The sequence below is a fragment of the Denticeps clupeoides genome, chromosome 8 (genome assembly GCF_900700375.1).
Source record: "Denticeps clupeoides chromosome 8, fDenClu1.1, whole genome shotgun sequence".
Classification (NCBI taxonomy): Eukaryota; Metazoa; Chordata; class Actinopteri; order Clupeiformes; family Denticipitidae; genus Denticeps; species Denticeps clupeoides.
In genome coordinates, this window is record NC_041714.1 from 15,723,533 (window position 1) to 15,745,286 (window position 21,754).

Here is a 21,754-nt window from a genome sequence, read left to right on the forward strand (position 1 = left end):
ATCTCTACGTGATCAACATGAATATTATTGCCCTTTTTAAACTTTTTCATCATTATTCTTTGAATGTTTTACACTTGACATTCTTACTTAAGAATTGCTGTTGGGAAGATTAGAAAAAAGGACCTTCAATTATGAGGACTCCAGTGTCCTCCTTGTTAAATGAAACATCTGCCATTACATTACATTTACATTTACAGCATTTATCAGACGCCCTTATCCAGAGCGACTTACAATCAGTAGTTACAGGGACAGTCCCCCCCTGGAGACACTTAGGGTTAAGTGTCTTGCTCAGGGACACGATGGTAGTAAGTGGGGTTTGAACCTGGGTCTTCTGGTTCATAGGCGAGCGTGTTACCCACTAGGCTACTACCCCACTACAGAATTGCAAACCCGCGTGTGTCCCAGCAGCGCCGGTGGCACCAGCTGTGTGAAGTGGGCGGTGCCACCCGTCAGATGCCACCTATCAAACTTTGATCCTCTGAGTTTCCTGGGCGCAGCCGTGACGTGGCCGCGCGTGAAGAGCCGGGACCCGGTAGGTTGTCTCTTTAAATCAGCTCTGCGGCGCCGACGTTCCCCGGGGCGCAGATGGTAGGAACCATTTCCACCTCTGCGTCGGGGAGCCGCGGCCAGACCTCCGCACGGCGCCCACGAGCCGGCCGCCGAGCCCCACGCCGCGCGGGAGGAGAGTTTAAACGTCAAATCGCGCCCCTGGATCTACTCCGATCTGCCGATGCCCCGCTGCTGGAAGTGGTGATGGAGGGTCCTGCGCTCCTCCGCAGATGACGGGACGGCGCGCCGAGGCTGCCGCACCAGTTGCGTTTCTCCGCTCGGGTAAGGACCGCGCAAGGCGAGTAACGGGACCGACGGCGGCGCCTTTATTGGCCCATATTGGCATTCGTGGCGGGATGTGTCATGCGGCGACGCGCGGTTTTTATTCTCTTGGCGTCACCAGCGCGTCACCGGCGGCCCTTTCGGATAATGCGAAACAGAAAACGCACAAAAAAAAACGCAACTCGTCTCTGACGTCACCGGCCAAAAAAAATAAATAAAAAAAAGTCCGGACTCACCTGTCTCCGGACTCGTGGCGGCGAAAAGTCTGCTCCTTCCAACCCGGCGTCCGTCGTTTCCGCGTTCTTCACCACGTCGCCCGTATCTGATCGTGTTTGTCGCCCCGCAGATGGACCGAGCCTCGGGTCCTGCGCCCTGCCCGTTACCCTCGCGGAGATGGGGCTGAGCCCTGCGACGCCCAACGGAGTGCCGCGGGCCACGGGGCCGAGGGCCCTACTATAACGGACCTATCTGCCCGGAGCAGCCTTCAAACTGGACGAGAACTTCATAGGACTGATGGTGAGTTGATCTCATTTCACCCGCAGAGAGCGAGACAGAACCGGGTCCCGGGTCGGTGGAATTGGGGCTCGCTTTTCTTTAAAGTTTTTGTCCAGCTGGACACAAAACGTGGCCCCCATAAGCCCCAATATATAATACCGTTTCATTGCTTGGCTTCGGGACATTAATCTGTGCATGTGGAGTTGGTTTGACACCGCCTGACCGCTTACTAGAAGGAGATCATTGGATTTACTCGACTTCCCGGGCATAAAATGAATGAAATCAATATTTCTGAGAACAACCCACGGGTTTATGCGAGAGATAATAATACGGGCATGACCCCGGCACGTGTCAAGGGTTAAGGAGAGCAATAGATTTGTTTGAAAAGATTTTTTTTTTCTCTGCGGAAAAGAAGCAAATCAATATCTCAGAAAATCAGCATCTGTTCTTTTTTACGTTTACGACGAATGTGAATTTCTCTGTAAACGCTCTGCACCGCCTGCAGTAGTTTGTTGACGGTCCCTGACGAAGTCTATAAAAGCGCAGATTTGCCATTTGCTGTAGATTCACGGTTACAGTATATAAACCCTCCGCGTCCGATTTACCGGAGGCCACGGTGACGTTTCCGCGGCGCGAAGTTCGAACTTCTCGCGTCGTCCGACCAATCCGGTTCTGCGTGATTGGCTAGCTTGATCCCGGATCTCGTTGATCGCGGAATTTGCGACCGCGCGGAGTGGCCAGTCCGCCGCGCCGCGACATGCTGTCGCTCGGAGGGAGGGAGGGTGGGACTGTGGGAGCGGGAGAAGGCGTGCGGCGAATTTCAATGGTCGCGCGTGGCCGTGGCGCCTTGGGTCTCTTTCACGAACACAGTTTTTTTTTTTTTTATCTAATTTAATTTGCATGATTGTATATTTCGCGAATTTGTTGGCCAGTTGGTCTAGTGGCATATTCTGGATCATAATTGACTTCACGAATGCGTGCATTTATGTCGCCCTGGGGACAGTTTTTCAGATGGAAATATATTCTATTTGTGTGTGTGTGTTGGTCCATTTATCTATTTGTCTATAGTCTGTTATCACGCACTGTATTGCTCAGTGGCAAACTTCACGCTTTTCACCCAGTTTTCATGTTTGGTATTTCTGCCTGTTGCTTTTTGTTCTTCATCGCAGCTCCAGCAGGATCAGCAGATTCGTCCCCCTGAAGTGAAGCTTCCATGCAGAACATCACTACTTCCTTTTTTTTCTTCAAAGGTCTTTTTGCTGTGACTGAAATAATGGCAATAAATAGATGTTGAAACTTTCCCAAGTGAAGTTAATATTGCCATTTCCCAGGCGCTTGTCAGCACATTGGCAAATCTAAAAAAAAAAAAGCCTTGAACTTATTCCCTTCACAGTTCATTTGATCCTCTTCATTATGCATACAGTAATTCTTATAAACAGCGTTTCCCAGATGGCGGTTTTAAATCTCCTCTGTGGGATTTGAGGAGAGCCTCTGCCGGGGCCGCGTGTTAGTGCCGCTGGTTCGGGTTCAGTGTAGGGTAATGTGTGTGAGTGAGAGAGAGAGAGAGAGTCACACAATAAAACCTTCTCCATCTCCGGTGACAGCCAATCAATGGCCTCTGCCCTCCTGGCAGCTGTGCAGGTGTGGTGTTTTACCGTTCCCGGGAAAATGGCGTGTACGTCTGCCGTTCGGTGTTAGAGAAGCATTACTGACATTAAAACCGCGAGACCAGACACGTGTCAGCGGCGCCCACCGTGAACCGTGATCAGTCGCCGCTAGTTCCATTTGTAATGATGTAATTCTACTTAATCAGGCACATTGTGGAGGAGAAATACTCAGGTAGTCAATACGTGATACAACAACCCATGCTGGCACAAAAAGAAAACGTCGAGTAGCGCTGTGGTGAGAGCATCGCGGAGGTGTGATAAAAGCACACAAGTAGTTTTTATGCAGGTGCTCTTTGAAACATCTAGATATTCATGAAGCTTGTGCAACGTAGCACGCGGGGCGTGTTCACCGGTGTTAGGTATTAGGAGTGCATGAACGGAGGTGAAAGTGGCATCTAAGGGTGGTAGTAGCCTAGTGGGTAACACACTCGCCTATGAAGCAGAAGACCCAGGATCAAATCCCGCTTACTACCACTGTGTCCCTGAGCAAGAAACTTAACCCTAAGTTGCTCCAGGGGGACTGTCCCTGTAACTACTGATTATAAGTCGCTCTGGATAAGGGCGTCTGATAAATGCTGTAAATGTAAAAGGTGAAAGGGAGGACATGGACGCTGCGCCACACCTGGTTGTGTGACGTATGGACAGGATGGTGTTTAAGTGTGTGAGAGCTGCCAATCATCCTCTTTTAACCTTGGTTCATAAAAAAATATTATAAAACATCATCATTTCACACCAACAAAAAGCGCTTGGTGGGTAGTTTGTTCCCCCTCTCCAACATGCCGCCAACTAGCAAGCAACCACGTCTTGTTCATCTGTAAGTTCAGAAGACGAAAACGGCGTGACAATAATGAACACGCCCATTACATCATGTCCTGTGTAGCGCCATGAAAATAGTTACTTTGGAACCCTCAGTTAGAAGAACCCTGCAAGCCAGACCTCTATGTTTGCCCTCAGGAAGTCTGCGGCAGATTTTGAACAATCAGAGTGTCTCAGGCTCGCGAAGCTCTAAGTCTGTATGAGTTTTGGTCTTTAAAATTATTCGCCGTCGTGGCGACCTGTGATTGGCCACACTTCACGACTGACCCCTGGCAGTAAACTGTGGTAAATCCACCCCACTTTTCACCCGGCAGCAGCAACCGTGTTTGATTCGGGCGAAGTTCTGCCTCCGCCTCGTTCAGACTGGCTGCGTTCGTTTGCCTCGCAGTCTGGAGCGCTGGAGAAATGTGTGCCGCTCAGTCATGTCACATTTTCAAATCGACCCGTGCAACGCTGTCACTCGCCCACTGTAAACCCACAGTTAATGAAGTGGACTGAGTGGAGAAACTGTGGTGACGAATAAAATGCATTCAACAGCAAAAAAAGCAGCTATTCCCTACCTTTTGAGTTATTTTTTACCACTTTAGCAGCTATTCCCTACCTTTTGAGTTATTTTTTACCACTTTAGCAGCTATTCCCTACCTTTTGAGTTATTTTTTACCACTTTATCACTATAGGATACTGTAAGTATATCACATTTTTACTCAACGCCCTTCACTGTTACTGTTACGAGCATTTATTTGTAGACCTATTTACTTTACTATTCACAGTAGAGGTAAAAATCAGTTGTACAATACAATACAAATCAATAGAGTTTATAGAGTGAAAAACAATGCAATTGATGATACAACATACAATAAAGATCAATATACAGACAACGCAGTACACAGATTTTATACAAGGCAACAGAAATATGAATACAAATATGAGTTGTGTCTAATATTGTACATGTAGAGCAGGGTGTAAAGTGATTGTCATTGTGAAACACTGCAGCACAGCACATGGTGACACAACGAAATGTGTCCTCTGCTTTTAACCATCACCCTTGCTGAGCAGTGGCAACCGGATACCTTCTGATTACGGGGCCGCTTCCATACCCGCTAGGCCACCACTGGCCCCAATGCTGGCTAATGCTGCACTGACTTGTGCAGAGAGGGTCCATCTCTGAATTTCTTGCACTGTTTGTGATTCGGGGCTGTAGCCTGTTGCCATTGTAGCATGATGAATCTTTTATGGAAAGTGGGTTATTCCTGAATCTTGAATGCTAGTCCATGTCAGTAGGTTCCTTTTGATAAAAGCATCAGCCAACATTATACGTAACCCACTCTAACCATGTGACATTAGAAGCAAGTTTATTCAATAAATTATTTAAAACGTTTTTAGTGTTTTTAAATTAAAAGAAAACAGTAAATGCTAAAGTACAAATAATTTAAACGTTTCTTGGTGTCCCAAGTAGGTTTGTCATGATACTGAAATTTTAAACGTGTTCATGGTTCCAGGTTTAAATGGGTTTGGGTCTGTGGGTAGTGGAGGAAACTCTGGTGAAGCATGCAGAGAAAGGAGGCCGGCGGGGAAGAATGAGAATCTCACGCTGCTTTCTGGGGTTTCCATCACGCCCTTTGCATCAGCATAGTGACGTATATGCAACTGTTACAAGGTGAACGCCGTCATTGTCATCATGTGACAATGTAGAAAATGCATTGCGATGCATTGATGTCGAGGCATTGGTAATCGTAATCGAATCAGTGAAGGGTCACACCTCTGCTTTGGGCCAGCGGTGGCCTGGTGCCTAAGGAAGCTGTTTATGGCCACTTCTCACATGATGGCTGCAGTGCATATCACAAATACCATTCATTACTTTAATTAGCCGAGTAACATCATTTATATGTGTTGTTTCGTCGTCATGGAAATGGTGCTGGGGTGTGAGGGGGGGGGGGGGGGGGGGGGTTAATACCGGACAACACAACCCAGAGGCTGCTGAAGAATATGAACGATGAAAGACTCTTGAGATCCAGGCGGGTGGTACAAGCGCCTGTTTACACACCGTCCTTCCGGGAATATGTTTCACACTTTCTAGACCAAACCCCCGCCTTCTGCGGGGACCTGTAGCGGGACCACGAAAGATTTCCCAAAAGCAGCGCGCCCTCTGTGTTTGTTTACCTTCCTCTCAGAAGCAATTGTGTCTGCAGCCGGAAGAACCAGGGGGTTCACGGAGCGAAAAGAATGTCAATGCACAGAACAGCCAGCGTCCTTCAGGCCTGACCTTATTTCCCGGCTGTGTGCTCATTGGCTGAGGCCAGGCCAGCAGTCGTCCTCAACTCCCGGCTCTTTGTCCCGGGCTGGATTCTGCAGGTCGAGGAGGTAGGATGGTCAACGTCTGGACAAGGAGTTGTCCAGTCAAAATTATTCCATACATACAGTTTTGCACGACTTCTGCTTCAGAACTTATAAGAAGAAATGTGTATACTGTATATATTTGTTAAATTCCCCTCTACTCTGAGATTTAAAAGTAGTATTTCAGGATGAAAGTCTTTGCCATGCAGCGTCTTATGGTTAACCAGTTAAGCAACCCACCCCAAATACTCACACAAAGTTCACACGGAAATATCGAAAGATTTCTGCCCAGGTTGGCTCGGGCGTGGATATCAGGAGGATTGGGATGCAGGCTGGGGAATGTAAATCAGGCCTGAGTGTTTGGATGGATGTGGATTTTGAGGAAGCGTGCGAAAGGTGGAACACAGACTGTTTGATGCAGGTCCTGCTGAGGATTTTGGGAGTGTGTGATGTGGCATGCCCTAGGAGGAATGGGCTGCAGTTTCACAGCAGAGGGATCAGCAACACACACACACACACACAGACAGAAGGCCTTTATTGCCAGAGTATGACTATCCCACATGTTGCAGCATTATGGGAATTGAATGGATGGACGGAGTGCAAATAAGCTCCACAGGGTTTATTGATTTTGTTAGATCAATTTCATTCAGCAATCATCATAAATAAGAAATATCCTATGGTTGGTTTAATGTATTTACATTGCTAAAACAATTATTTACTTTTAGCAATAATGTATTTCATTGTGGAATATGGTTAGTAGACATAAAGAAAGAAAATGTAATTAATCTGTACACTAAACAAGATCAAAACCAGAACAAAAGTAATGAGAATTCATTGTTATCATTATATTACTTATCATAGTTCAGTGTAATACTGGAACCCATTGTTGTCCATAATACTATGATAATATTGTTATTATTGCACACCTTATTAATGCATTATTACCTCATGCACGTTTGCTCTTTTGGACACAAAATAGTTCCACCCTAAATTTGTTCTAAATGATGTAAAATATATTGGAAAAAACAGGGTTGGATTTCTAGGATGTATTCTCTCGTGACTGCTGTCCTTTTTAATCTCTCACGTTACACTGCCTTACAAAGTGTTCAACGTTTGATGAAGATAAATCTCATGCCAGGGTTTGGAGGGGACCCTTGTGACCCTCAGCATGTATGGATCAGAAGGGGAGGGTCCTGCATGGGGGGAGATAGGTAACTGAATTGGGGATAAAAAGAGGAAGGGAGGGAGAGAGTTACTGAGCAAGAGGGAGAGAGACAAGTGTGTGGGTGTAGATCTTTGCCTCACGGGGACACAGTTTTCAGAAAGGGAATTTTACACACACACACACACACACACACACACACACACACTCTTAGACACACACACTGCTACAAGGACTAGACACACAGGGGAACCTAATCTGTCTTTTGATAATTAAATATGAAAGAATGGGGGAAGGAGGAGGAATGTTTGTGTGTGTGTGTTTTAGGTTGCGGTTTCTGTGGTTCTGCTTGTTTGTGGGAACATTCTGTATTTACATCTTCTGGAAATGAGTGTTATGAATATAATGTCCTTGACTTTGTTAAATGACGCACTGGCTCATCGTGTTACCATTGGTCTGGCTTTGAAGAGTGCTCTGTATGTACAAGATCTCGTAGAGAGCTGCTTAATTTAAACCCATTGCTCAGTCTGGAAGAGCATGGCAGAAAAAAACGCGGTTTGATGAAAAACGCCGGTCCATTACAGAAGCCAGTGTGATGCAGAACACCAGCTGGGCTCAGCTAGAAACAGATGTTTGCATGGATAACAAGCGTTGCTAAAGCTTTAAATTACAATTGCTTCCATTACATAAAAATCACTTTCCCAACTAACCGTGAGTGTGTACACGTGTAAATGTGCACATGCTGAGTGTGTTTTCCCAACATGCAGTGTGTCAAATATACATAGACACCAATGAAAGGAATTGTAGAAGATGTTCAAAGAATATTAAGGGACCTATTTTCAAAGCGCTATAATAGCTGTACTGCTTGGGGCAAGTGTGATGTTTCGTAATGTACAGAAATTAACGGATAAAAACAAAAAGGGACTTTTTGCTAGTTGTCTGAACTAACTGGCCAAATGTAATTATGTTTAAAATGGTTTGAACAATTCTCTTGTGCACCCTACTTTTTCATTCTGTGTGGTTTAAAGGTCCCATGATCGTTCTTAGTGGTCCTTTAATACTATATCTGAAGTCTCTTTCCAAAATTCAGCCGTGGTGCAGAATTACAGCCACTTTTAGCGAGTCCCACAATGAGACTTCCCCAGGATGCGGCATTTTGGTGTAGCTTTAAATGCTAATGCTTTAAATGCTAATGGCAACGGCCCACGTGATTTGTGCTCATTTTTACATCCAATCACTGAACAACTGCAATGCTTTGCATGTTGGCATGAGAAAGGGGAGGTTACCTTTCCCCTTATGACACCATAAGGGGACAAATTCCAGATCCGACCGTCTGAGCTGCTGCTCTCTGAACGGCGAAGCAGAATGACCAAAGCACTCTTTACACCTTTTACGCCATTTCTAGCCACTGCAGGACCATAGACAGGCCAAGGGAACTTGTATTAATGTTAAATAATCTCACAAAGTGAATTTTTCATGTCATTGGACTTTTAAACCCCGTCTTTTGAAAACCTCACATACCTGCAAATGGAGCTACGAGAGGTGTTGCCAGATATGTGATTGTTTCAGCTCATAACACGTTTCACTGTTCCTGTGGAATATAAAAAGTCAGTAGAATGAGTAAAAGATTGTCAAGATACGTTGCTCTCATCTGATTTGACAAACCTGCTCTGAGTTACTATGAAGCTATATTGAAGGATCTAACACAGAAGACCACAAGGTATGAATCCGGCTGTTCACTACTGACATCATCATGAGCAGCTTCAACATGAGTGAAGGACAAGCATTGCAAGTCTTTCAGGACTGTATGTCATCTAAGTATTTCTGCTTTTAAAGAGCATCTTTGTTTGCATTATTTGGTTGCTACATGAGCTCACGTCTGCTTATTTTGTTTTACAATAGACCCAAAATCGGAAGGATGCTGGTTCAGGTGCCACTGAGCAAAGCACCGCCCCCACACACTGCATAGCATGTCCATAATATGCATTAAACGATACAAGGGGTGTAACACATGGAGAGTTTTTGTTCACTGAAGTGACTTGGTTCAGTGTGTTTTTCCTGTTAAATTGAGGTAATGATTGTGTTTCACCTCCACCCTGCGATCACCTGACGCAGCCAGTTTCAGCTCCAAGGCATGGGCCAGAATGGTTTAATATTCTCACCAACACTTTGGACGCTGTTCAGTGCTGCGCAGTAGGACTCAGTGGAGCAAGTGCCATATAATGAACAATGCCATTATAATAATGTTAGTATTAAAAATAGCAAATGCTACGGCCTCACCTCGCAATTCAGAGGCATGAAGAGTTCTCATTGGTCACAAGATCACAAATGAAATATTCTGAAAGGAATATTGATGTGTGGATTAGAGATAATGAATTTAATAATTCATCCCAAGTGTAGGTGGGCTTCGTGTAATTGACTTATTTATTTATTTTCTGCAGGATCTGAAGCGGGTGCTGTCGTTCCCGCCGTATCCAGGGGATTACCTGCACCCAGTGGTGTACGCCTGCACGGCGGTGATGCTGCTCTGCCTGCTGGCTTCCATCCTCACCTACATCATACATTACAGGTGAGCAGCTCACCTACATTGTATGCCACAGGCTTACCAGAACTCATCTTCATCGTCTACGAGTGTCATCATCACCAACTTTGCCTCACACAATTACGATTCACCAAAACTGCACTTCACCTGCATAGCATTGGCCTAGTGTGTATTTAGATAGCCAGCTTCCTGGAAACAAAGGCATGATGCACAAACCCATCAAGAACATCTCATCCCAGCAGTGCGGTACCTCACCCACATCATAAACCCACATACACCCACGGTAAGGATCTATCACTATCTACGTAGCCCACTACAGCTACAAATAATCCTCACCTACGTCACAAACCTCCCAGGATCCTCTCATCCACCCACGTCATGTATCACAGGAACACAGACCTTACCAAACATTATTTAAATTAAAGGAATAATTAGCTCCTCCCCATAGCTAGCTACCCCCTGGTTTTACGTTTAAGAGTTTAAGGCTGTCAGACATTGGTTATTAAGGTCATTCAGTTTCATTTTGAGGCGGAGATTTGACTAGAGGTTGAGTTACAAGATTTCTGGATTTACACAGATAGATAGATAGATAAAGAGCTGTGTTTTTGCTAGTTATTTTTTATATTGAGAGGAGGAACTAACTACCAACCCGGCCCTGGGGGATTTCTGTCAAAGAGTATGTCAGTGGACATCACAAACGTAAACGTAAATGTAGATTTTCAGCACCTCAAATCAAGCGTAAGGAATTTGAATTATTTAACACATCCCATGTGCTACACTATGAAATCACTGCCTTCCTCAAATCAGGCGGATGGTACAGGAGGTTCAGGAATGCAAGCGCGACCCCCAAACCCTGCAGTAGTCCATCCTCACAAAGTCAAGTACCTTGCAGTGTCTGTGCTCCATACCCATCTATTTTTGTTTATTTACTTATTTATCACCAAGCACTGCAACTCTCTACTTGTATGTAATAAAATATTCATAACTCATGTCATTCTTCATGTATGTCTCATCCCCCGTGCCTTGTCAGCATCTATTTTTTTTTTATCTGTACACATATCATGCTTATATAATCACATATAAACAACTAATTGTTATATAGACATATAATATAGTGTTCATACCATCAACACTAGCATTTCAAGATAGATGTAGAACTGTATCTTGTAATGAGAAAGTTAAAGAATCTGACGTTATCTAATCTAAATTTAATGGGCCAAGGGAGCATTTTTACAGAGATCATGGCCGCCCTCATCGCTCTCATCGCTGTTAAAAACATGTCCGCAAAACATTCGCCCAAAAGATGCAGTATCGACACAAATGTTGGAGCTGCTTGTGCGAGCATGCTGGCACGTTTTCCTCATGCCACACATGTTTTATTAGTGCTGGCGTCACAACCACAACCAGAAGATTCTTCACGATTCCGTGGTCTACACACAGTGCTGTAGATATCCGTAGATCGCTGTAAGAATATACCAGGCCTAAGAGTATCTCATGTGATGTGAAGGAAGGCAGCCAGGTACGTATCTGAGCCAACAGCCATTTCTGTCGGCCCGTTGTTCTCCGGTGAGCAACGCCGCACTCACTGAGCTTTTTAACTTCAGATGTTGTCTTGACGGCCCCGAGCTTCTCTGTCATGATTAGCGACTCTCCCTCAAGTAAAGCTTATGTAACATAACGCATGTACGCTTGCTGCAGGGCGATCCGAATCGGCCGGAAAGGGTGGCACATTCTGCTCAACTTTCTCTTCCACACGGCGGTGACTTTTGGGGTGTTCGCGGGAGGCATCAATCAGATTACATACCCCATCATCTGCAAAGTGGTGAGTCCCCACTATGTCTACTCCAAAGAGCTATCAGCAATATAACATATTTTACTTTAAGAGCAATGAATGCAGCTTACGGTGGTAGTAGGTAAAACAGGTAAAACAATCACCAATGAACCAGAAGACCACAAAGTCACACGTTCAAACTCGACTTACTATTAATGAAATTGAAAGTGAAGTAATTGTCATTGAGAAACATGGCAGCACAGCACACGTGACATAACTAAATGTGTTCTCTGCTTTTAACCCATCACCTTGGTGAGCAGTGGGTGCCCGGAGAGCAGTGTGTACCTTACTCATTGCCACCTTATCAATCAACACAGGCCACTCAGATACTTCAGTCCCTAGTATTCTCACAACTGGGTTACTGTAACTCCTTTCTAGCAGGTCTACCTCTGAAATCCATCCGACCTCTACCAATAATACAGAATACAGTCACTGACAAAAGTCAGTAGAAACACCTGCTATTAACCTGACTTTTCATTAATCAATTTGTGATAGAATTAGCTCATATGAAAAGCTAAAACCCTACCAAATTATGTTTAATGCATTGAAATGAATTAGTTTCACTGAAAAAAGATTTCTCATTTAATCAAGACAGAAGGGTAAAAATTTGGCAAGACAAAAGTTTTGTCGCCTATACAGAAACTGAAAAAATTTATGGCAGCAAATTAAGTAGTGGTGCTGTCAGATCCAAATTTAATATCTTGTAGGACTTCCATGAGCTTGAAGGACTGCATCCATGCAGTTTGGCAGGATTCATACAATTTATTGATGAAAACATCAGGAAGAGAAAAGAAAGCAGTCTTGCATGCCTCCCAGAGTTCATCGATATTATCTGGTTTCGTCTTCCATGCTTCCTCTTTCATCCTACCCCACACATGCCCAATGATGTTCATGTCTGGTGACTGGGCTGGCCAATCCTGGAGCAAATGGCAGCTTAAGACCTTCCATTTTTAGAGAATACTTAGACTAACTTTCTCATTGTCTGACTTTTGCAAGAAAAACTATTAACTGAGCAAATAAAATGATTTGTATTCATAGTTGGGGTCCTAGTGAACCAGAACTGATTACTTTGTTAATGGTAACTTGAAAGCATGTTGTAAGTCGCCTCTGGATAAGGGCGTCTGGCAAATGTCATAAATGTAAATGTATGTAAATGAAATAGATATATGTGTTTAGGTACATTGTCCCACATGTGTCCATCTGTCCATCTTTGCCAGAGTGTTTGACTCCAGCGTTGGCTGTGTTTGTGGAAGCTGCAGCCAGGCCTGTTTGCTAGGGCCAGAGCCAGAGCAGTACATGGCGCAGAGCCCCCTGTTCCAGATATCAGCCAGACAAATTACGTGGGCCTAATGATCCTGTGTTCGGAGTCATATATGCGACCTGTTTAACTCAGTAACTGACCCGCACTGGACACTGTACAGACATAATGAAGCTGCAATGCAATTTCCTCCCCTCTTGCCTTCAGATAAATTCAGCAGAGCTTAGCGTAGTCTAGACGGCAGACTGAAAGTAGATAACCAGCAGCCGGTAGACTACAGGCTTCCAAGGTCTTCTACCTTCCGTGGTCAGTCTGGCAGGAAAGGTGTCAGTAACACCTGCTGGCTCAGGGTGCAGAGCGCAACCCTATAACACCAGTTTCAATAAAAACAACTAAAGTGTGTGTTGTGCTGGAAACGTTGGCTGTAGCCTGTATTCACTGTCCCCCACATCTTTTTCCAATAATGCAGGATAACTGTTTAATGCAACTTTTAGAGTTATTGATAATTAGGTATAAGAAAAGGTAGGTGTGTGTGTGTGTGTGTGTGTGTGAGGGATTTGGTTATCGGTGAGGGTGAGAGTGCTGAGTGCAGACATACAATGAGGACACCTGCATGGCCCAGCTGTCCCCACAGGATTACCTCAGACGGGGATGGTAGTAGCCTAGTGGGTAACACACTTGCCTATGAACCAGAAGACCCAGGTTCAAACCCCACTTACTACCATTGTGTCCCTGAGCAAGACAGTTAACCCTAAGTTGCTCCAGGGGGGGGACTGTCCCTGTCACTACTGATTGTAAGTCGCTCTGGATAAGGGCGTCTGATAGATGCTGTAAATGTAAATGTAAATGACTCTGTGTGAGTGTGTGTGCGTTTGTGTGCATCCTTTGTGCACTTGATGCATAATGTACCAAAAAGCACTATGTGCATGCATGTGTGTGTGAGAGAGAGAAGACTGTACGTGAAATATTCATCACTCAGCTGTGTTTGGAGAGGGTGTTTGCATGCTGTTTCAACAGGTGGATTTGCCAGCACTTTCATGCAGTTCAGTACATTGCAGTTACGCAAGTGATCCTCAAATTGACCTCACACAGCATCTAAGAAAGCGGACCCGTTACGGGTTCAAGGTTGCAGGTTCAAATCTCGAACCCCAAAGCTGCCACTGCGGTTCCCTTGAGTAAGGTACCGTCCCCACACACTGCTCCCTGAGAGCCTGTCATGGCTGCCTACTGCTCAACAAAGGTGATGGGACACATTTCACTGTGTGCACTGGATGCTGTGCTATGGTATGTCACATATGTGTGTGTATATCCTGTGTCAGGTGGGTGCTGTTTTGCACTACTCCTCTCTCTCCGCCATGCTTTGGTTGGTATTCACGGCCCGAAACCTGTGCAGGGAGGTTTCCAAAGCTCCGCCTTCTGCCCAGGAGAGAGCTCCACCTGCTCAGCCACGCCCAAAGCCCACAATCCTCAGGTGAGATCTTCTTCTTGTGAGATCTATGCCTTTTTGACAGGAAGCTTGTTAAACATGGCCAAAGTGTGAATGAAGTGCAGAGAGAAGAGATGAGCGGTCGCCGCTGAGGCACCACTGGGCAGGAGCACACTCATCAAGTGTGCCAACCTTCTGAGGTCGCGGCGCCAACAGGGCCGATACATCATGTCATCACGCCGCCCGCCTGGCGTCTCCACACGCCGTGCCTGTCGTTGAGCTGTGATTTGTTTACGACCTTGCGAAGGGAGCCCTACACAGCTTTTTCCGTGCCTGTAATTGCTTCTTCCAGGAAGCCGGCGCAAATTAGATAAAATACATGAGTGGACTAATGGGCAAATTCTCTGAAGAGCGCCGAGGTTTTGCAGGAAGGAAGCTACAAGACTAGAAAAACCTGGGCAAAAACAACTCTGAGTTGGGAATGACAGGCTGTAATCAGGCACAACAGCGCCAAGCTGTTTCACGGCACTGTGCGGGGAGTTTGTCAGCGACAAAAGGCAATGCAAGTTCTAGTATCCACCCCCTTACACAACTTCGTTAATGTCAACTGTTTTTAAAATATAGAAGCATGGAGTATAATTTTCAGTTCAGTTTTACAGTAATTATCAGACATATGCTAAAGAAATTTCAAAATAAAGGAACATAGTCACTAATTCTTGCTAATTCGAACTCTTCTATACCAGTTTAACGAAAAATGGCTTATTACCTCAGAATACTAGGGTATTCGAAGTATACTACTGCTTTGAGTTCACTGCACCTACACCAGCTGTAAGTTTATTTAGTGCACAGTCGACGAGTGTTACAGGATTAGTTGTGGAATACTTCAGAATCTACCAAAGCGTGTGCTACAAATATGCATATATGCATATTTGCATACGAATATATACGTATAGTACAAAATTTTAAACTATCTGTAAAATGATCTAATATTTTACATGACACAATAAAGTGTTTTACTTTCACACTTTCAACATTGGATATGTCCTCTGTGTTCAATCATTAATAAAATGAGACTTTATGAGATTTGCGAATGATTGCATGGTATTTTCCTTTGTTTATTGACTTTTTCATATCTGTTACCAGTATTCTTGCTGCACAGAGTAAAAACTACACGTAGTTCAGTGGTGGTGCGCTAAAGATCGTAGGCAGTCCACAGAGGTTAGCAAAAATATATTTGTACATTAAATTTATAAAATCCCAATAAACACACCAAATAGAATCATCAAAACTCTGGATAATCCTGTGGGCTATATAGAGTATATAGCATACAGTGTAAAACAAAGAGAAAGAGAACAAAACCCTACAACTGCTGTTCATTTTTTGCAGATAAAAGATTGTAATTTAATCACTTTATTCCTTTAAAGTCTGCATGCGAAAAAGAATGGGGTTTGTCTTGGATACAGGCAGGGGGAACTATTTGTGTTCTCAATGTTTTCGGCTCTAGTTCTACTAAGGTACAATTTTAATAATACTTTACTTTACTTTACTTTATTTTGCAGACACTTTTATCCAAAGCAACTTACAAGAGGAAGACACCAGCAATTCTCGTTTGATTTCTGTAGATTTTGAGTTTATAAAACTAAGAGCCCTGCTAAAACCTAAGTTGTCAGAAAAAGAACATGCTCGGAAATTGCTAGATGAAGAAAACATTTTTTTTTTTTTGTGCAGTGTGTATGCATGTGCGTGTGTAAGTGTTAGATTTGTCTGAAATACTTTAGGAACAAGTGGGTTTTCAACTGCTTCTTAAAGGTGGAAGTAATAATAGAAGTATATAGAAAAATGCTCAAATTTGTACTCATATTTACTTTAAAACGAGCCCAACGGTGTCATATCCAGAGATTGTCACCCTTGATTCCCTCCCCCCCACCATGTCTTTCTTGCAGATTTTACTTGGTGAGTGGCGGGCTACCTTTCATCATCGTGGGGGTTACCGCAGCCGTTAGCCTGGACAACTACGGCACCAGAGATGGCGCCCCATAGTGAGTCCCCGGCTTTCCCCCACCTTATCTTCTTCCCCTCCTTTTCCGTTTGATTCATGCTTGATAGCTGTGGAAATAGGAGCTTTATTAATAATGAAACGAGCAGATAAAGATCAGCCTGTGTAAATTGTTTTAGCGTGCCTGCGACAGCAGCGTTGTCTAAATTGTATCTTGTTTATTTTAGTGCTTGTAGTCAAGTGCCGAACAGCTTAATAACAGCAGCATAGATTGTGGAGGACACGTCTTGATTAATGGTGTAAAATGACCATGAAGCATGTTGATCTAGCGAAGGAGAAGCGTAATGAAATGGCTTAGCAGAATAATACATCTCGTCTCTTCTCTCCTCAGCTGTTGGATGGCCTGGGAACCGAGTCTCGGGGGGTTCTACGGTCCCGTCGCCTTCCTGGTGCTGGTCATGTGTGTGTATTTCCTCTGCACCTTTGTCCAGCTCAAACGCCACCCGGAGCGCAAGTACGAGCTGAAGGCTGTGAGCGAGGAGCAGCAGCGGTTGGCCACGGCTGAGATGGGTCCCCACTGCCATGACCCAATGGCCGGAGGCCTGGAGGGCGGACCCCACCATCATCACCACCATCATCCTGGCTGCTCAATGATCACCGCCTCAATGTTGGCTAATGAGCACTCGTTTAAAGCCCAGCTGAGGGCCACGGCCTTCACCCTCTTCCTGTTCCTGGCCACATGGGCGTTCGGGGCACTGGCAGTGTCACAGGGCCATTTCCTGGACATGATCTTCAGCTGCCTGTATGGTGCGTTCTCTGTCACGTTGGGCCTTTTCCTGCTCATCCAGCACTGTGCCAAGCGAGACGATGTATGGCATCGCTGGTGGGCATGCTGCCCGTCCTCGAGGCCCAAGGTGGACATCAATGGCGAGGCTACCACTGCGGCAGCCGCACCGGCTAATGCTAACGCCAACTCCAATGCTCCCCCTCAGAACCACGGGCATACCGCCCAGACTCAGATCCACTGCCACTTGGACTCCCCCTGCCTGGTGAAGCCCCTGCTCACCCCTCACCTCCACACCCCCTTGCCCCACTGCAAGCTGAGCCCACTGCCAGTGGCCCAAACCCCGAATCATGGCGGGCCCTGTTGTACGGCCCTGCATGGCCCCATTTCCCCACTTCTGGAAGGCTCGCCGCGGCCACAGTCGCTGCCGGACGAGCTGCCCCGGCCCACGCTGCCCCTGCAAAGCTGCCTGAAGGACCGGACTAAATCTCGCTCCTTCAACCGGCCACGACCCTGTCTGCGCGACTACGCCTATCACATGACCTCTACCAGCATGGACGGCAGTGTGCACAGCGCTGCGGGCTCCCACCTGGACAGCCCCCACAGCACCACCCACCTGGAGCTGCACACCAGCCCTCTCCGTGACAGCTGCCACAGCCCGCACCCGGACATCCAGCTGCGTTGCCCCAGCCCGAGCCTCCTTCTGGACAAGTTGTCCTGCCATGGCAGCGTCCACGAGGGTCTCTCCTGCCACTCCTCTTGCTTAGACGCCTCCTGCCAGCTTGCCTGTCTGGACACCAGCCACTCCTGCCATCGGCACATGTGCTGCCCCAAGGCTGACCCCTTTGCTGGCATCTGCTGTTCCAAAATGGAACCCTTTTCAGCAGCCTGTCAGGCGGACAATCTGGACCCAGGTGCCACTACATTCGGAGGCACCAAGATGGCCGACAAAGAGGAAGAGGCGATGCTGCATATGGATCTGCCGCCACCTCGGGTGGCGCTGCCATGCTCGTCGGCTGCGACCCTGAACAGAAAAGGCACGCTAAGTCGCAGGGGCACGCTGAGTCGCAACGGCAGCCTCCAGGAGGACTACCTGTTTGCATCAGATGCCACGGGGAACATACGGACTGGGCCCTGGAAAAACGAGACCACTGTGTAGCCCCGCCTTCCGCTACTAGCCACTCCATTTCTGGGACTGGGAGTTTTGTTTCCTTCTTCCTACAACCCAACTACTGTGTAGTACCTGGGCTGTGAGTTAGGCCTCTCTGTCCCTTGTCAACCCAACTACTGTGTAGTCTTCTTTTCTTCTTCCTCATTTCATTTCACCCTTCTTCATGCAACCTTTAAAACTGACCTGAATCTTGTGTCCAAGAGCCATATTTTCTCTGCACTATACAAAAAATGTCACATTCACAGAGTCACTCACCAGAGAAAGGGAGGAGTTGGAGACAGCGCTACACCTGGGCGTGTGACGTATTGACAGGACAAAGAAGAAGTGAGAGCTGTCAATCATGCCTAAAACATCGTCATCAAGTCCTTTCTTGTTTAATTCTACATAAATTATTCTGTAAATTCTGAACACATAAAGGCCAGGACATTACTGAACACGCCCAGTGTGCACCGTTTTATATAGCACTGAGAAAATATGGCTCTATGTCTCACATGTACTTACGGTTTCTAAATTTACTTTCTTTTAATTTGTCAAATTAATGGGCAATTTGAAAACTGAGCACGCAGTGCAAATGGCGTGTCTTTGAGTACTTGTACAACCATGGCAGAAGGTTTTGGTGCTTCTGGTCACTTCTGTGTGTGTGTGTGTAAGGATGCATGTGTTTTAGTGTCTACATACTACCTTGCATGTGTTACATGCGTGCTTGCCCCAAACATGTCCTAAAACAGACTGTATCCCTTGTAAACCCTTATGCCTTCTCTAAATCCTTAATGTCCATTGATGGTTTTTCACACCAGTGGTATGGAAATTGTATTTTCACTTGAAATGTGTAGCCAAATGAGTTCCATTAGCCAAAAATGGTTCAAAATACTGGCCCGTTGAAAGCTTCCTCCTGAAGGTTAGCTACGAAAGAAAAACCATCATCCAGTCCTGTTCATTAGCTCAAACATAAGCCATGGGTGTCATGTTGTTGTAAAGCACTTAACATGCACCAAATGTAGCTAATTTCCAGGGCAAAGGTCCCATGATAAGGATATGTGTTCATTTTTAATTAGTCTTTAATTAGTAACGTTTTAAGTATCGTAATTTATTTATTTATTTATTTATTTATATGTTTTGTCATTATTATTGTTTCACTGTAACAAGCGGTCGTAATGGTGTTATTAACCAGCCTCCAAGTGACAAAGATTCACGGCAGAACTATGATGTCCTCACAATGTCTGTGTTTATGACTCTTAGTATGTGCAGTGGTGCTTCAGGCCTCTGGGGTCGCACTGAAATATTGGAGGTCAATGATGCAATTTTGGCTCACATGGTTGCTTCAGCCAAGCATTTCTCAGCCCACTCCAGTGTTGTGGAACATTAATTATGTGCTCCGGTTGAGAACCAAGGCTTTGGCTTCAAACCTTTGGCAAACATTTATTGTTATTGTTATAATAATACTGGAAGAATAGTGTAGAAATCTGAGTACAGGAATCTGGGGGTGGAGAATGCTTCTGTGTTGATGGCTAGCTAGGAGAAGACGTGAGAGTGGTCCACAAAGTCAAGACCAGGCTGTAGATGTAAATAGACTTCTTTTCGTTGGACCTGTAAACAACATGGACATATGACACAGCATCCATGTTTTTTACTGTGAACACCACTGGCCTTTCCCCTGAACCGCGGACGCCCCACCGCACGTCTGGTCCGTTTCCTTCATTTGTGTCTTTGTGTAACACTGCCAACCCTCCCACCCACCACGTTCACGAGTGCTGCACTACCTTCTCTCTCAGTTCATCAGTGGCCCTGTGACCTGACCTGAATCCGAACGCTCTGTTTTTTTAAATCATGTGTTGTTTTCTACATTTGCCACGTTTTTGAAATAAATGTATTTGATCACAACGCAAACACCGCCTTTTTCTCTCTCTGTGCACAAGGCTGTCACTCGAACATGGCAAGATGGCCATGCAGGAATGGAAAAGTAGATTAGCTTGGATTTTAGAATTTTATTTATTATTTTGAAGACTATGAAAATTTTTTCAGAGAAATTTCAGGACAGGGTGGAATATATGATGTATAGTGTGTGTGTTTGGCAGATCTGGTACAGAGTGATGTTCATGGGGGGATGTTTTTTGGCAGTGCTTGTGCAAATGACTGAGAGGACGATGTGTTCATTGGCTGAGATTGCGTTATGTATGGCGTGGGTGTGCAAAATTTGTGATGTGCATGACAGTGCCTGTGTGTATATGTGTGAGTGTATGTGAGTGTGCCAATGACGAATTTTTGCAGGATTCGTGAAGTGTGTGATATGGTGGCTGGTTTGTCAGGATTCGTGTGTGTGGGGGGGGGGTTTGGTGATTTATTGAAGGTCATATGTGACAGCATTGTGTATGTGTGTGTATATGCTTGTTATTGCCAGGACTCATGATGTATGATGTGTGTATGATGTTGGTCTTTAACAAGACTTATATGATGAATGGATGAGTTGTGGGTGTGTGACAGGAGCTGTTTATGTCAGGACATGTATCATGCATTATGTGTGTTTTTGTGTGGCAGGACTCGTATGATGTGTGTGTGTGTGTTTGTGTGATTCTGGGTTTTTGGCAGGACTTATATGATGTATAATGTGTGGCTTTACTTTATATGTTGCACTGGACACGATGTACGGTGTGTGTTTGACAGTGGCTGGTTTGTATGATGTGTGTGTGTATGTGTGTGTGTGTGTGTGTGTGTGGGGGGGGGGGGGGGGGGGTGCGTTGGGGACTGATTTGGCAGTGTCTGTGCTGTTAGAGCTGCAGGGCCGGTTGTTTACCCATCATCCCCCTCCACTCTGCAGCTGATCCAACTCTGTCGGCTGTCAAGGGCTGTGACATCAGCTGCTGAGCTACAGGAAGCAGAGAGAGCGACAGGCAGAGGAAGAGTGATGTCTGCACTGCCACAGCACTCCCCACTCTTCAAGGGGGATTAGACGATGTGATGTCATCTCCCCTAACGTCGTTGTGAGGCTTCTCCTCAGTAATCAATATTTCATGGGGGAACACTTTAGTGTGACACCATTGTAACCTTGAGAGAACCGTGTACGTTTGTAAGGATCTGAGGGGGTGGAGGACTAGGAGAGCAGACTCAGAGCTCTGATTGTGCAACAAAAGGGAGAAAAGGTAGTCAGAGAGGACTTCATGGGCCATGTGACAAAAAGACAGCGAAAAGCACTCAGGACTTACACACCTTTGTAATAGACAGAGGAGTGTAAAGATAAAAGGGATAAAAAAAACGTCAAGGACCTACATCATGGAGTTCATTCGGTTCTAATGGCACTCCCACAGCAAGAACACCTTCGGTATGCTGGGGTCATCACTGTACAGTGCCACCTGCCGTGCAACAGTGCTACACTGCCACCGAACCTGAGAAAAGACTGCATCGCTGTCACCCAGGACCCCAGAGCAGGTCACAGCTGGTTTACTG

The 21,754-nt window shown here is 45.6% G+C and overlaps 1 protein-coding gene across 1 annotated transcript; it reads left to right on the forward strand.

Annotated features, from left to right (window-relative positions):
* Positions 1 to 524: 524 nt before the first annotated feature.
* On the forward strand, positions 525 to 20,194 carry adgra1a (adhesion G protein-coupled receptor A1a). The gene is made up of 7 exons (XM_028987971.1): positions 525 to 831; positions 1,178 to 1,347; positions 9,747 to 9,874; positions 11,546 to 11,669; positions 14,256 to 14,407; positions 16,306 to 16,401; positions 16,750 to 20,194. The coding sequence occupies exons 2-7, from the start codon at positions 1,345 to 1,347 to the stop codon at positions 18,299 to 18,301; spliced, it is 2,055 nt and encodes a 684-aa protein (XP_028843804.1). The 5' UTR covers positions 525 to 831; positions 1,178 to 1,344; the 3' UTR covers positions 18,302 to 20,194.
* The last annotated feature ends 1,560 nt before the right edge of the window (positions 20,195 to 21,754 follow it).